General features: G+C 37.8%; 1 protein-coding gene across 4 annotated transcripts in view; it reads left to right on the plus strand.

The window, feature by feature from the left end:
* LOC113495489 (dedicator of cytokinesis protein 1) overlaps positions 1-13474 on the plus strand; it is a 42131-nt gene that overhangs the window by 6776 nt on the left and 21881 nt on the right. For all 4 annotated transcript variants that reach the window (XM_026874268.1, XM_026874269.1, XM_026874270.1 and 1 more), the window contains exons 2-16: positions 1185-1359; positions 5336-5438; positions 6482-6627; positions 7231-7354; positions 7647-7856; positions 8112-8206; positions 8551-8691; positions 8859-8982; positions 9379-9588; positions 10127-10225; positions 10947-11123; positions 11473-11659; positions 12229-12377; positions 12639-12802; positions 13191-13374. In XM_026874268.1, the coding sequence (XP_026730069.1) occupies positions 1185-1359; positions 5336-5438; positions 6482-6627; positions 7231-7354; positions 7647-7856; positions 8112-8206; positions 8551-8691; positions 8859-8982; positions 9379-9588; positions 10127-10225; positions 10947-11123; positions 11473-11659; positions 12229-12377; positions 12639-12802; positions 13191-13374 (2288 nt within the window). The remainder of the gene's footprint in view (positions 1-1184; positions 1360-5335; positions 5439-6481; positions 6628-7230; positions 7355-7646; positions 7857-8111; positions 8207-8550; positions 8692-8858; positions 8983-9378; positions 9589-10126; positions 10226-10946; positions 11124-11472; positions 11660-12228; positions 12378-12638; positions 12803-13190; positions 13375-13474) is intronic.

Raw genomic sequence — 13474 nt, forward strand, 5'->3', positions numbered from 1 at the left:
ATCATCGAAATATACGTCAAAAAAGAGTTCCCGAACCACAACCACTATCTATTTACCGCAAATGTAATACTAATAGGTAGTAACAAATAGGTCGGCAATAAAATAAGTGTCTTGAACGCCGTGAGTCAAAGGTTACCGGTTATTGGTAATTATCGCGAGGATATCTGGGTCAGTGAATCTATATGAAGCTTTTTACATACTAATTGATATCTAGCTATGATAAGAATCTACTCGGAGAGACTGACTTTCATTGTATGTACTTGCTTACCGCTTGAAGTTGTAACACCCTAGACGGTTTCGGCTTGATTTGTTTAGTCCTGGACTCCTGGGGGCAGCTAAGGGCCTAGCATCACCACTTAGAGAACCAATTGTTTCTTCCCCTTTAAGGAATATCATCCTTGTGTCACGGGGGGTTTCACTAAAATTCAGGCCACATGCACTGACTCACAACAAGCATTCGTCGATCACACAAATACTTGTACTACGCGGGGATCAAACCCACGACACCTTGCGCAGAGAGGGTTTGGCGTGGTGAACTCAACCACTAGGCTATCTATTATTGTAGTTGTAAAAAAGAGACGCCGCTATACCTCGTACAAGTGGCGTCACGCTTCTGAACCTGCAATAATATTACATTAGAGCTGGCGGTAAGCTACCAGAAATCTGAGTTTATTGACGTTTACGCTCATGGGTTTGATGTGATTCCTGGCTCAATAATACTGTGATTATTTAGTGTGTGAACTGTGTATGGAAGCTATTTTTAACTATTATTTCTGAAGGATTCCTTTATTTCTATTTGCCTTCGACTGGTCATGGTCACGTCATGGTTTTAACACCTGCATGCGCTCCTCTACTTTTCTCCCGTTCAGTGTTACAATTCCCTTTCCGAACTATTTCATATCATCAGAACTTTTACTAACTAAAACCGCGTAACCCTAAAAACCTTTTTTTTTCATTGGGAAATCATCAAACCGCTTTGAGTTGAGCGGAAGGTAGTGTCAGACTCCTACTGACTAAAACCCGCCCATGTTCCTTCCTTTGCCCTTTGTGTATAGAGGCCGCGGTAACTCTTTCGCACAGTTCCGCTGCCTCGGCAGCCATCAGCCCTAATGGGCTCTAGAAAACTTGCTCCAATTTACCTGACATTTACATTTATTAAAACCTCTTACTTCTTTATTTTCCAGCCATCTACAACTTCACAGCCAGACCAGGCTCTCTGCAGCTCTCGTTCGATGTCGGCGAACTGGTCCACATCGAGAGAGAGACAGACGAGTGGTATTGGGGCAAATGCCTCAATAGGGACGCCAGTGGTGCCTTCCCGAAGAACTACGTACACATAAGGGACTGTATTGTTGACAAGTAAGTGCTATTTACTGGCAATAAGGTATTTCGTGCTGTGATAGTCTAGTAGTAAGACTGTACCGACTGTTTAGTCAGTTTTCGAGTGAGTTCTAGAAATGAACGTCAGAACTCTCGTGAATCGGAACGCATGTAAAAATGCGAGCCCTTCGTCTGATATCTCGCCGCGGTCGTGAAAGATTACCGTTGCATAGGCTGAGCTGACGTTCCATAAGGGAACAGGCAGTGCACCTATGTTTTCTATGACACTTGTGCTCTATAACATGGCTAGGGTAATATTTTATATAGCGAGATAAAACATACGAAGAAAGACGTATCATACATATCAAAGAGAATCTCATATAAAATTGGTTTTTAGTATTTGACCGCGTAAAGCAAACCTATCTTTTAGCGACACCTTATTTACTAACAAACATGACACCAAAAAAATATGCAATCATGATCACAAACTAAACAGTAAATATGAAAGTTAATAAAATAATACAGGAGTATCTACTCCTATTTCACATAATCAGTGTAACGTAGAACAAATGACTGCCAACTGATAATATTTCAATTAAACGTCGGGACGCACACACACAAACGCGAACCTCACACGCACAACCACAAACGCAGATGTGATGTGATTCATACGTTCGGCAATGGACAACGATTATCAATCACGGCCATTGACCCCGTCAATTAGTAGTTTTTTATGTTAATTATAGTAAAACTAGAGTATGCCTGTCCATAATCGCCTACAGCTGTCCTTGATAAGGTCGATATCGATATGAATCATTTGAGTGTCGTCGGTCCGTCTAGAGGTGTTAGAAAAACGTTGTTTGTGTATGAGTGTGTGGATGAGTCATTCAAGACGGTGCAAGCGACAAATTGATAACTCATTGGGTCATTAGGTCCTTGTTGCTTATGTTCATGTTCTATTGCATAAGTTGATTCAAGAGGAAAGTTAATATTTGTACCGGCGACGTATGAAATTTAGTTGTTGTTTTTCTTTTGTTTTGAGCCTATACTGTACTTGCTCACTACAAAGGCGTCCGTTTTTTCGTTCGATATGAATAATTATGATTAGCTCAGCTTTGAATCTTCGATCGACCAATGGTCACCACTCCATGAGCGATATGCGCGTTGTGTCGCTGATTGGATACCCGAGGTTGAGTTTGGGTGTCTTGAATTTTTTTAAAACCCTGTCGACAAAAAGATTGAATTCGTTAGTGGAGACGCTTTTTTTTTAAAGAGAATAATCAATAATAAAATATCGTAATCGCTAGCTTTGTAGTTAGATAAAAACTTTCTATTAAATTATCTAAACGCATCCTTTTGCACACAAAGAGGACTGTGTCCAACATTGGCCTGGCGTATACTAGGCTGATATAATATTTCTACGTATTTGTTGCAATCAGAATTGCAGAATGTGTGACGGATAAGTAGTTGAAATATGTCGTATCATGTATATTTATACTTACTTAGTATACATACATTTTTATTACATCCTTTTTTATCGGAGTTACTTAGATTTCCTTGCACGCTTCTTCCATAGACATAATAGGTATAACACGCATTTTTAGTTCGATTTACGATCTCGGTGTCACGTCAGCTCCTGATTAAGGACTCCGGTCCGAAACCCGTCTGGATATCCCGATAATACGCCCGAGTCGACAGTTTTTTAGCAATTATTATTCCAGTGTTCTATTATATTTGATGTCAGCAAGCTCTGTGAAACTTATTAGGCCTGATGCCTGCCGGCGTAGCGGGATTGTCCGAAAGGGTTACCGTGGTGCCGATCTATGAATCGTAAAGGAAGGAACATGGGTGGTTTTAGTCAGTAGGAGTCTGACACTCCCTTCCGCTCAACTTAAAGCGAAAGGAGACATCTGATGATTTCCCATCTCAGTGTCTTATTATATTTACATAGAGATTAGATCGAAACTGTAGTATGTAGTTATGAAGAACTAAACCTAGATTATGACGTCGTAATGTATGACGGTATAGTCCCTTTAAAATGTCCTAGATTGTAATTTATATATAATACGTACTGACTCATGACTGACTAATCCATTATAAGATTCTCACTGCCAATTGAATCAGTCCAAGAAAATGAATTAGTGTTTGATGCACTTTTCTGTGAGTCAGGCTTTATTAAAATATGATCTACGCCTACATGATCTTACTACTTACTTGCATTATTATTACGGATTTTTATTTTATTTAAAGAAGCTACTCGCGAAATACGTCACAGTATCAATGAAATGTCGTGTGAAAATCGTAATTTATAAGAAAACTAATAGTTTCAATTGCCAGTCACTACAAATTCAATGATGGAAATTGTTTAATATTTGACATTATTCGTATTCTCCTAATATGCATTTTGCCAACTCTTGGGTATTCTGCCGCGCGCATTTGACACCCTTGTCAGATACAAAATACTGTAGTAACTAAACTTATTAAATTAAATTCAGGACTCGTTACTTAACTATAGTACAAAACAAAAAAATGAAAACTCAGACAAGCTTAAATACTTACTCTTTTTCAAGTCGGTTTAAATTTTAAACAAAAAAGCAATTCGGAATAAAAGGTCTGTGAATGTCAAATGTTTGCGACGATCGTTTGTCGCAAGCGTGAAGTGATTGATCACTTACCAAATGTGTGGAGATTTCTCAGTATCCCCAAAAGCGTGTAAGCTCTTGTGGCAAGTTAAATCTTTGTAAACGACAAAATGTTGAGGCTTAGTGTTTTAACAGTTTATGTAACGAGCTTCTGGAACTTTGCCCATGTTTGGGAATATAGTGAATATTTATATTGTACTAGCTGTTTTCAGCGACTCCGCCCGCTATAAATCGAAAATTATCCCTCGAGAACATACAGTCGCGATGGAAAGTATTCCAAGTTTTAATTCAAGCGAAATATCTGTGCACCTAATTTCGTTATAATCCGTATAATAGTTTTTTAAAAGCGTAATAAACACCATTCATCCAAACAATAAACACCCATTAATAGTATATCCATAGTTTCATAATTTTAGCAAAACCGTTTAATTATATTTAATAAATTTACTTATAGACTATAACAGCGTATTTCTTCTACAATACGTAGTGATTACGTAAATCTTTTTTGTTGAAGTAATTAATTGAATGACTCACTACGAATGTCTCAATGAATGTCTTCTCAATCTGAGGTGACCCTCAAACAGACTAGGGAATGACGTGTTACGACGTTTCACATCCATGTGTTATATCACATGGAAGGAATTCCCTACGACAGGCTATTTTTTAAGTAAGAAGTATTCTTCTTCCGCAATCGACATACCTTTTTTTAATACGTCACCAGCTGTAAATAAGTCTGTCCTTGTTGTGGTTGGCTAACATACACAATAAACCCAAAATTTAGGATAAGCATTCGTGGATTACACAAATGCTTGTCTTACGCAGGAATCAAAACTACGATGTGTCACGAAAAGTGAGAGTAAAGTGCGCGGCTGTCCTTTTTGTAACCCTGTGTAGCCGTTATTATATAAGCTAAGTTACACTGGCTTCTATATTTTTTTTTACTGTCATTAATTTTCTTAGCCAGTATTTCATAATACGCCCACAGGTCTAGTTGAGATTACAGTTGTTATGATTCGATTCCAACTTTAGTAATTTTGTAGAGAGCCAATGTTTTGCGATGCGAAACTTTTGGGACCTGTTCAATTATAGGTCTCCGATCTTTCTTGTTGTGTAGACTGGCTGTTATGTTAGTTATGAAGTTGATTGAACTAATATAGCGTTGTTATTTATTGTTCGGAATTGGCTATGTCATAATTCTGTCGCATTAAAGAATAGCTTAAGATAATGGTTGAGATATTGTTGTATTTAATTTTTCTGAAAAGGAAAACGAAAAGGAATATCTGAATGAATAGGAAGACCATTATCTCGCAATCACATCGCACTGTAGAACTAAGTACACGAAAGTGTTAAAAAACCTTTCATTTTTTTTCCAGATGCGGCGGCACAGTCGTCGCTTCAGCTGGCGGGAACGGCGTGGTGCACGACATAGCCGTCACTCTTAGAGAATGGTTGCAGCATTGGAAGAAATTGTATATCGTAAGTGCTTTTGTTTTGTACTCACATAACGCTATTATAAAGCTATTGAGCATGTTAATTCGTGCGGCCTTTGTGAATTGAAGAATATAAGATGACATTCTTCTTACCATTTATTACTCTTAAAAAGTTTTGGGGTTAATCAATAATGGCATTGTGATTATCTTCCTTTTGCTAGTTTAAAGGAATCTCGCCTACCTCCAATATCAGTAATATTATTATTGCAGGCGTGGAAGAGAGATGTCGCTCTACGCCCTGTATAGCGCTGTAACGCTTCCACAACCATTTTTTAACACCGCTCCCGTATCACGGAATTTAATCCTTGTGTCGCGGAAGGTTCACACACACTCATGTAATATGCACAAAGACACACAGACTCAAAACCAGCATTCGTAGATCACACAAAGGCTTATCCTTGGTACACCTCAAAACTGGATACTATATTACATAGAAATCCAACTGACACTTTATAATAATGTCCTGCTCATACTATGCCTTCATGAAGCAGAAGGAATTTAATACCTTCCCAGTTGTCCTCATTTATAACTTAATTACAAAAACATGAGCACCATCATTGTATAATTATTCGGCTAATTATGCGTGAATATTCAATGCGTGTAATTGTTTGTCAATGTTTTGTCATGCGGATAAATATGCACCTGTAACGGAATTTTATATGACATCAAATAATGTATATTCCATTAGTTATCAGTCTAAAGGAAGTTTTCACCCTCGGAATCGCCTGCGAGATTCATTTATTTCTGCCAGTAGAGGCCCATTGTGTCTCCAATACGTTTATCACTGCAGAAAGCTGTCAGTTTAATAATTTCATACCGAAAGGGTGAAAACGGAACTCGTAAGACACTGACGTTCTGATGTCTTTCCCTCCTTTCATTGCCAGGTTATTCCTCATGACCCGATTAACAACGATTGTTAAACGTCCATGACGCGTAGGACAAGCATTTGAGTGATCCACCAATGCTTTTCCTGAGTCTGGGTGTCAGAACAGCATAAATAATAACAGAATTTGTGTCTCTTAATTTCAGACAAACGATGTCCGTCTAAAGTTCATGGAAGTGAGCTTGCTTACTCTCTTAGAGCTACGAGGTCAAGCGGCGTCGGGAGCGTTGCCACTAGACCAGCTGAGACGAGTCGCCAGGACTGCAGTCTTCACTATAGATAAGGGAAACAGGTAAATTACTACTTCTACTGTAAACCTTAAGAGTTTATCTATAAGGTAAATATTTATCTAATCTAGATAGTGGGTTAGTATTGAAATAACGAAAAGATGACGAAAGATTAAAGGTATTAAGGTAAATCATTTTAACAAAAAAAAAAAACATTCAATTGATTTCAAAATGGTTGATGAAATCTTTTGGGACTAAGTAGTTTTCTAGTATTTCACGTTAAATGATAACGAATTAACAAATTAGTTTTATTCTGTCCAGAATTCAGAGGTAACAATAAAATACATTCAGGTGAATGGAGTACCCCATCTTCGAAGTCGGTTGAAAATGCATCCCTTAAAATACACTAGTTTTAGATGCTACACTCAGACTTTACTTTATATTATGTAACATATTTCAAAGAACTGTTGGATATAGATCGACCTTTGCTATTTTCTTCGGCCTAAAAGCTTTGCCTTCTTTTCAAGAGACCTGTGTCCATCAGTTTACTAACTAATTAATCTCATGTTAAACGTAAATTTAAGTGAACCTTGAATCTTCATACCGCATTATAATAATGAATGCCGTCTTTTCTATCATTAATTTATAACTTTTCTTTTTGCCCACAGAACATTAGGTATGGAGTTAGCAGTAAGAACGGCCAACGGTATGTTGGTTGATCCGTTAAAAGTGTCCACATATAGGTTAAATGCGCTACACGATGAAGCTAATACTCGTATCGAGAAAAACATGGTGAGTTGTCTAAGAAACTTTATCATACCGGAATCATCTTATATGACGTATACCCTATTATCTTTTTTTAATATAAGCACAGTATTGTAGACGTTTCGCACTAAAGCTTTTTAAAAAAAGTATTCCTGTACTATGGATTTTATTGTCTGTATCATGGGGAATGCCCATGCACAAAGACACCCACATTTAGAACAAGCGTTCTTGGCTTATATAAATACTCGTTCTACGTGTAGTTCTTCTTCTCGTTCGTAGTTTATTTTTGTGTAAGTTTCATATTTTATATTTCTTCTAGGAAACCACCCCCATAACACCCCCACCGACAACGCCCCCTGGCGCTCGTACATACACAGTCGCGGTCCGAGTTCACAACTTCGTGTGTCGCATGACGGAACCAGCAGAACTCGCGCTTGCATTACACGACGCTTCGGGAGCTAAACTCACTGAACATTTGCTACTGAAGTGGCCTACTAATCATGTTAGCCCGACACTTGTTGTGTTTACTGTGAGTATTTTGAGTTTAAGATTGTTCTAATATAACTTTGTATTGAGCTTTTAATGTAACACGGTTGCCTTTGTATAAGCGAGAGAGCGAAATACTTTTGGTCTTTTCGCTTCCTTCTATATGTGTTGTATATGCTATGATTATTTATCTCTCATGAAGTATTTTACAAGTAGGACTCATCGATATAATTGGTGTCGGAATTGTATTAAAGTATGTATTAAATGTATTAAAAAAAATGTGTTACTTTTGTTTCAGGATTTCGGCAGTGATATATTGAAGAATGAAAAATTGTATCTAGTGTGTAATATAGTCAGAATAGGATCGATGGACGCACAAAACATTGATCACAGGTAAGGAATATGGAGTTGAAGTCTATTCTATCGATCACAGAGGTAATTTTCAATTAAATAAGAAGGTTTTTGTTCTCCACGATTTTACATTAGCCTTATTTCTCCGGTAATATAATACTGTAGTATGGACAATCAATGGAATACAGGGTATTCAACTATCTAGTACCGTTAATTTTAAAACAGTATTGTATGTCTTAAAAACTTTCAAGACTTAAAAAAAAATCCCCAGTTGCCATTGTAATAAACGATAGTTATTTTTTTAATTTACTGACAGTTTGTTTTTCTTCTAAAATGAAACGATATCTAGCTTTTGAAATAAAACATATTTTATAACATTTGCACAGACGCAGTTCAGTAGCTCAATCGCTTCCGATATCGACATCGGGTCGTTCGATGCGTCGTCCGTTCGGAGTCGCGTGCGCAGACATCAAGCGATCCCTGACCACTGACAGTCCGGACAAACATATACAAGTGCCATTTTATCCGTAAGTATTCTATTCGATGGCAAAGATTGAAGTTAGCGTATAGTTAGTACTGGTCACTGCGTTGACTACTATCCGTGTGCGATATATTATGAGTGATAACCGCTTAGAGCACGAATTAGTATGAACCAAAAAAAAACCTTGTTTTCATTCGTTTGTTCATATTGCAGTTATGAAAAGGAAAACTTGGACGCATTATTGAAGAAAATAATAACAAATCGTGAGATTAAAGACACGAAGAATCCTCAAGGATTGTGGGTGTCCGTTCAATTGGTTGAAGGTGATTTAAAACAGGTAAGATTTTTGTCCAACCTTATTAACATTATTAATATGAAAGTAACTTTGGGTGTAAAAGAAAATGGTTCAAGAACTGATCCCACACTTACAATTGAAGCATTAATTGCATGTTTGTCTGTAACTCAATTCTGTCAGCAATGTCCTTGATCTTGATTTGAGATACATTTATTTCTCGTGAAAATTTCCAGTAACCCCTTAACACGAAAAACTAAAGATTTCTATATTAATGTTACTTTAGATAATTTTATAACACAGTCAATTATGATAAAATCTGTAATGGTATTGCAAAAAAGATATACATAACATTTTTATGACATTTACATTTAATCGTGTCTTAACTAAACAGACGTCCTTTCGTAACTTTTAGTTTAACATTATTTCATTAATTCACAGATTCGTGAAGAAAACCCTCACATAGTGGTCGGTAAGACAGCCGTAGCCCGAAAGATGGGTTTCCCCGAAGTCATACTGCCGGGCGACGCTCGCAACGACCTGTACGTGACTGTGTGTGGTGGTTCGTTTTCTAAGGGAGGGGGCAAGTCCTCGGAGAGGAATATAGAGCTAGTGGCGAGGGTTGTCGATAAACATGGGAAGATATTGCCAGTGAGTATGAGTAATTACATATATTGGGTCAAAGTATTGGTTAATTATATTAACAGACTAGCTGTTGCCCGCGACTTCGTCCCCGTTTTTTTCACATTTTCCATTGTATCTTAGCTTCTATTAGTCGCTGCATGATGGTTTATAGCCTAAAGCCTTCCTCGATGAATGGTCTATTCAACACAAAAAGAATTTTTCAATTTGGACCAGTAGTTCCTGAGATTGGCGCGTTCAAACAAACAAACAAACTCTTCAGCTTTATATATTAGTATAGATATGTGATGCACATAGTTTATTTATGGAAGGTAATGTAAAAAATCTAGTAGCGGGTATTCTTGCGTGGCTGAATCAAATTTTCGTTTTTACATCAAATATTACATTGCTGATTTTGTACATATCTACTTTTTGCCATTTTAAGTTTATAACTGTACGCTATAATATATTATGTTGTCTCTGTCGAAAAATACCGTGTAGTTTCATATTTCACAAAAGCTCACATCTCAATATAAATCAAGTTTGAATTCAACTTTTGTCCTTAAAGGGAGTGATATCAGTTGGCGCTGGCGTGCCTCTAACCAGTGAATACACGTCGGTAGTGTATTACCACGACGACCGGCCGCGATGGCAGGAAGTTTTCAAGGTAAATAATATGCACCTGTAAATAACAGATTATCAAGAAATACGGACGGGCCTGTTGGTCTAGTGGTTAGTGACAATGACTGCTATACCGGAGGTCGTGGGTTCGATTCCCGCCCAGGACAAATGTTGTGTGATGAGCATGATCATTTGTTCTGGTGTCTGGGTGTAATTTATCTATAATATGTATGTATTTAGAAATATTTAAGTAAGTTTATCAGTTGTCTGGTTACCATAACACAAGCTCTGCTTAGCTTGGGATCAGATAACCGTGTGTGAGTTGTCCCAGGATATATTATATTATATATATTATATACTCTAGTGGAGACTAATGATCGTACTGAAATAGAATATCGTTGACTTAGTCAAGAGATTTCTTAGTTTCGTTTGAGGAGTAAATTGGTGGTGGGTTAATGTCGGGGGTTTTTAAATAAATATTTAATATTAATTTTCAATATTTGTTGCCTAGATTTTAATTGTAAGAAGCAAATAAAAGCAGTGAGTTTATCTATCTATCTTGCCCTCAGAGTTTACTTTATTTGGTTTATAATTTATCTGTAAACGTTCTTTAAAAATAGCAGATAAAATTTCTACACATAAATGCACTAAAGTTAACTTCTTTCCACCGAACGTTTTACCGTCTACAATTACGGTGTAATTGATATCTCTTTGTTCCTTTTATGTTCCAAAAGTTGAACATGTGGTTATGACATTATTGCCCCCAGGTCTGCCTGAATATCGAAGAGTTTAAAGAAGCGCATCTAGTCTTCCTCTGTCGGCATCGATCATCTAACGAGGCTAAGGACAGAGCGGAGAGGCATTTCGCTCTCTCCTACTTAAGGTTGATGCAACGAGAGGGAACTACTACACCGGACACACAACATAATCTATGTGTTTATAAGGTGAGTCATTTTATGTGATGTGGTAATTCGTTTTTGTGATTGTTTTCTGCTAGTTTGATGCTGCTGTCAGCTTGACTTATAAGTGATATATTAAAACATGATGGATCGAACGTTTTGCTCTCGATTGAAGTTGTTCTGTACAATGAGTTACCCCTTCAACGAATATCGGTCTCGGCACGACATGGACGTTCATCTTGACTTTAGTTTTGTTAAATCCATTTTTCATGTTATCTTCCAGAAGTATATTTATTCATTTGTGTGTGTCCTTAATAAAAAATTGAAATTATTTTGTTTGTTTATCAAAAAATACAAGAACTGACAGTTTAGACTTTTACGCTATCCTCTCCAGCTGGACAAGCGCAGCACGGCGGAGTCGGAGGCGGAGGCGTGCGCGGCGTGCGTGGCGCTGCCGGCGCGGCGCGACGAGCTGCCGGCCGGCGCCGAGCACGGCCTCACGCGCGCCGCGCTCGCGCTCGTGCACCGCGACACGCTCACCGTGCACACCAAGCTCTGCTCCACCAAGCTCACGCAGAGAGGTACCACACACCCTGCTCATCCTAACTTCTGTTAAGTGCAACTTATGGGAATTCCAATAATATTTCGTAGTCAAATAATATTAGATTGGACTCTCTCTCCCTTCATGTCGGTCCCTCATATCTGAGGATCGTGTCAGCATCAAAATTTGGCAAAAATTTGGTAAAAATTTAAAAAATTGGATATTGGGTAATAAAAAGTGACAGAGCGAAAGAGAATGCCTGGAATTCGAATTTATTTCACTACAGCTAATGTACCTAAAATTATTTTGTCCATAAAAGTTTACCTTTCTGCTGAAACTAACTCTGCTGCTTTACTGAAATTAACGTTATTATTATTTCCACATTACATGCACTTTTTTTTTATTGGACTAATCTAACACTTACGCCTGTCATTGGAACGCCTGTAGGTCAGGATCTACAATGAAACCAACGAATATCTTCAAAACACTTATGTTCGGTGTGGCCCACGATAAAAAATTGCCTCTGCCTTGGATCCCACAACTTCTTTATTTTTAGCTTACCCTATAAACACATAGTTAGGCAAGCTCTTAATATTTATTTTTTTACAGAGGAAATCCTTGGAGTACTAAAATGGAACACTCACTATGCTGAGGGCACCTTAAGAAATGCTCTCACTCAACTACTATCAGTCCCAAGTGAGGAACTGGTGAAGTTTCTACAAGATATCCTAGATGCGTTGTTCAGTATTCTTACACAGGTAATAAATGCAGTCATATATCCATGCATACTAAAGATTAACTTTAAAAAGTGGCTTTTATTTGAATGACCTGAATTTTTTAAAGAGCTCTTTATTAGAGTTTTGGCTGGTGACGTAACTGTGTGGCCAAAATTATAGCGAGGAGTGACGTCACGAAAAACTTAAAATCTCCGTTGTTTTTTTCCCATTTTCTTTGTGGTAAACTATACGAACCAAGATTTCAAGCCAAGTAATCTTTCATCAATCCACTTTTTTCTTTAGGTTGAAGAAGACCACGAAGGCTACTCGGACACGAGTTACGGTGTTCTGGTACTGGAATGTCTACTAAGGGTGATATCTTTAGTGGCCGATCATAAGTACCAGCACTTCCAGCCGGTGTTGCACGTTTATATTGATGATAGTTTCTGCGACGCGCTGGCTTATGAGTGAGTATACCTATTTAAGATTCTGATGTATATACTTTTGGTATAATAGGTGGTATTACTGGCAGGCAGGACTGTCTAGTCAAAGCTCTCGAGTTCGATCGACTTTTTGATTTTTTGAGCGTTTTTGTAATAAATATCACAGCATCCGTATTTCAGTAGGCATGTAAAAATGTGGTTAATGCGCCTGATCTCTCTCCGGTCGTGTTGGATTGCCATCTTATCAGGCTATAAGAGTACAGTTGCCGCATACGCTTGTGCAATATAATATGTCCCGCGCAGCTAGCTTCCTCGTGTCTTGCGACACTAGCCGCAAAAAAATATATGCCGAAGTACCTTATACTTTTGTAATGGCAGAATATTAACAAAGAAATTTAAAATCTCTCCACAGAAAACTAATCTCAGTGATGGTTTGGGTGATATCGGCGGCGAACGCTGGCGATGCGGCGTTAAAACGTCTGTTAGTCTGCATGAAGTGTATCGAGAGCCTTATTCGATTGATCGTGAGGAGTCGACAGTTGCGAAGCGCTTTAGGCGATAGAGCCTCAGATAATGACTTCTGCTGTTTGTTTGAGGTGAGTTTGAGTATTTTTTATTAACAGCGTTGTTCCCGTTAACATGAATACAAGAAACATGTGAATCAGATAGCAATTTATAGTCAAATCAAATCAAGTC

Source organism: Trichoplusia ni, chromosome 6 (assembly GCF_003590095.1).
Source record: "Trichoplusia ni isolate ovarian cell line Hi5 chromosome 6, tn1, whole genome shotgun sequence".
Lineage (NCBI taxonomy): Eukaryota > Metazoa > Arthropoda > Insecta > Lepidoptera > Noctuidae > Trichoplusia > Trichoplusia ni.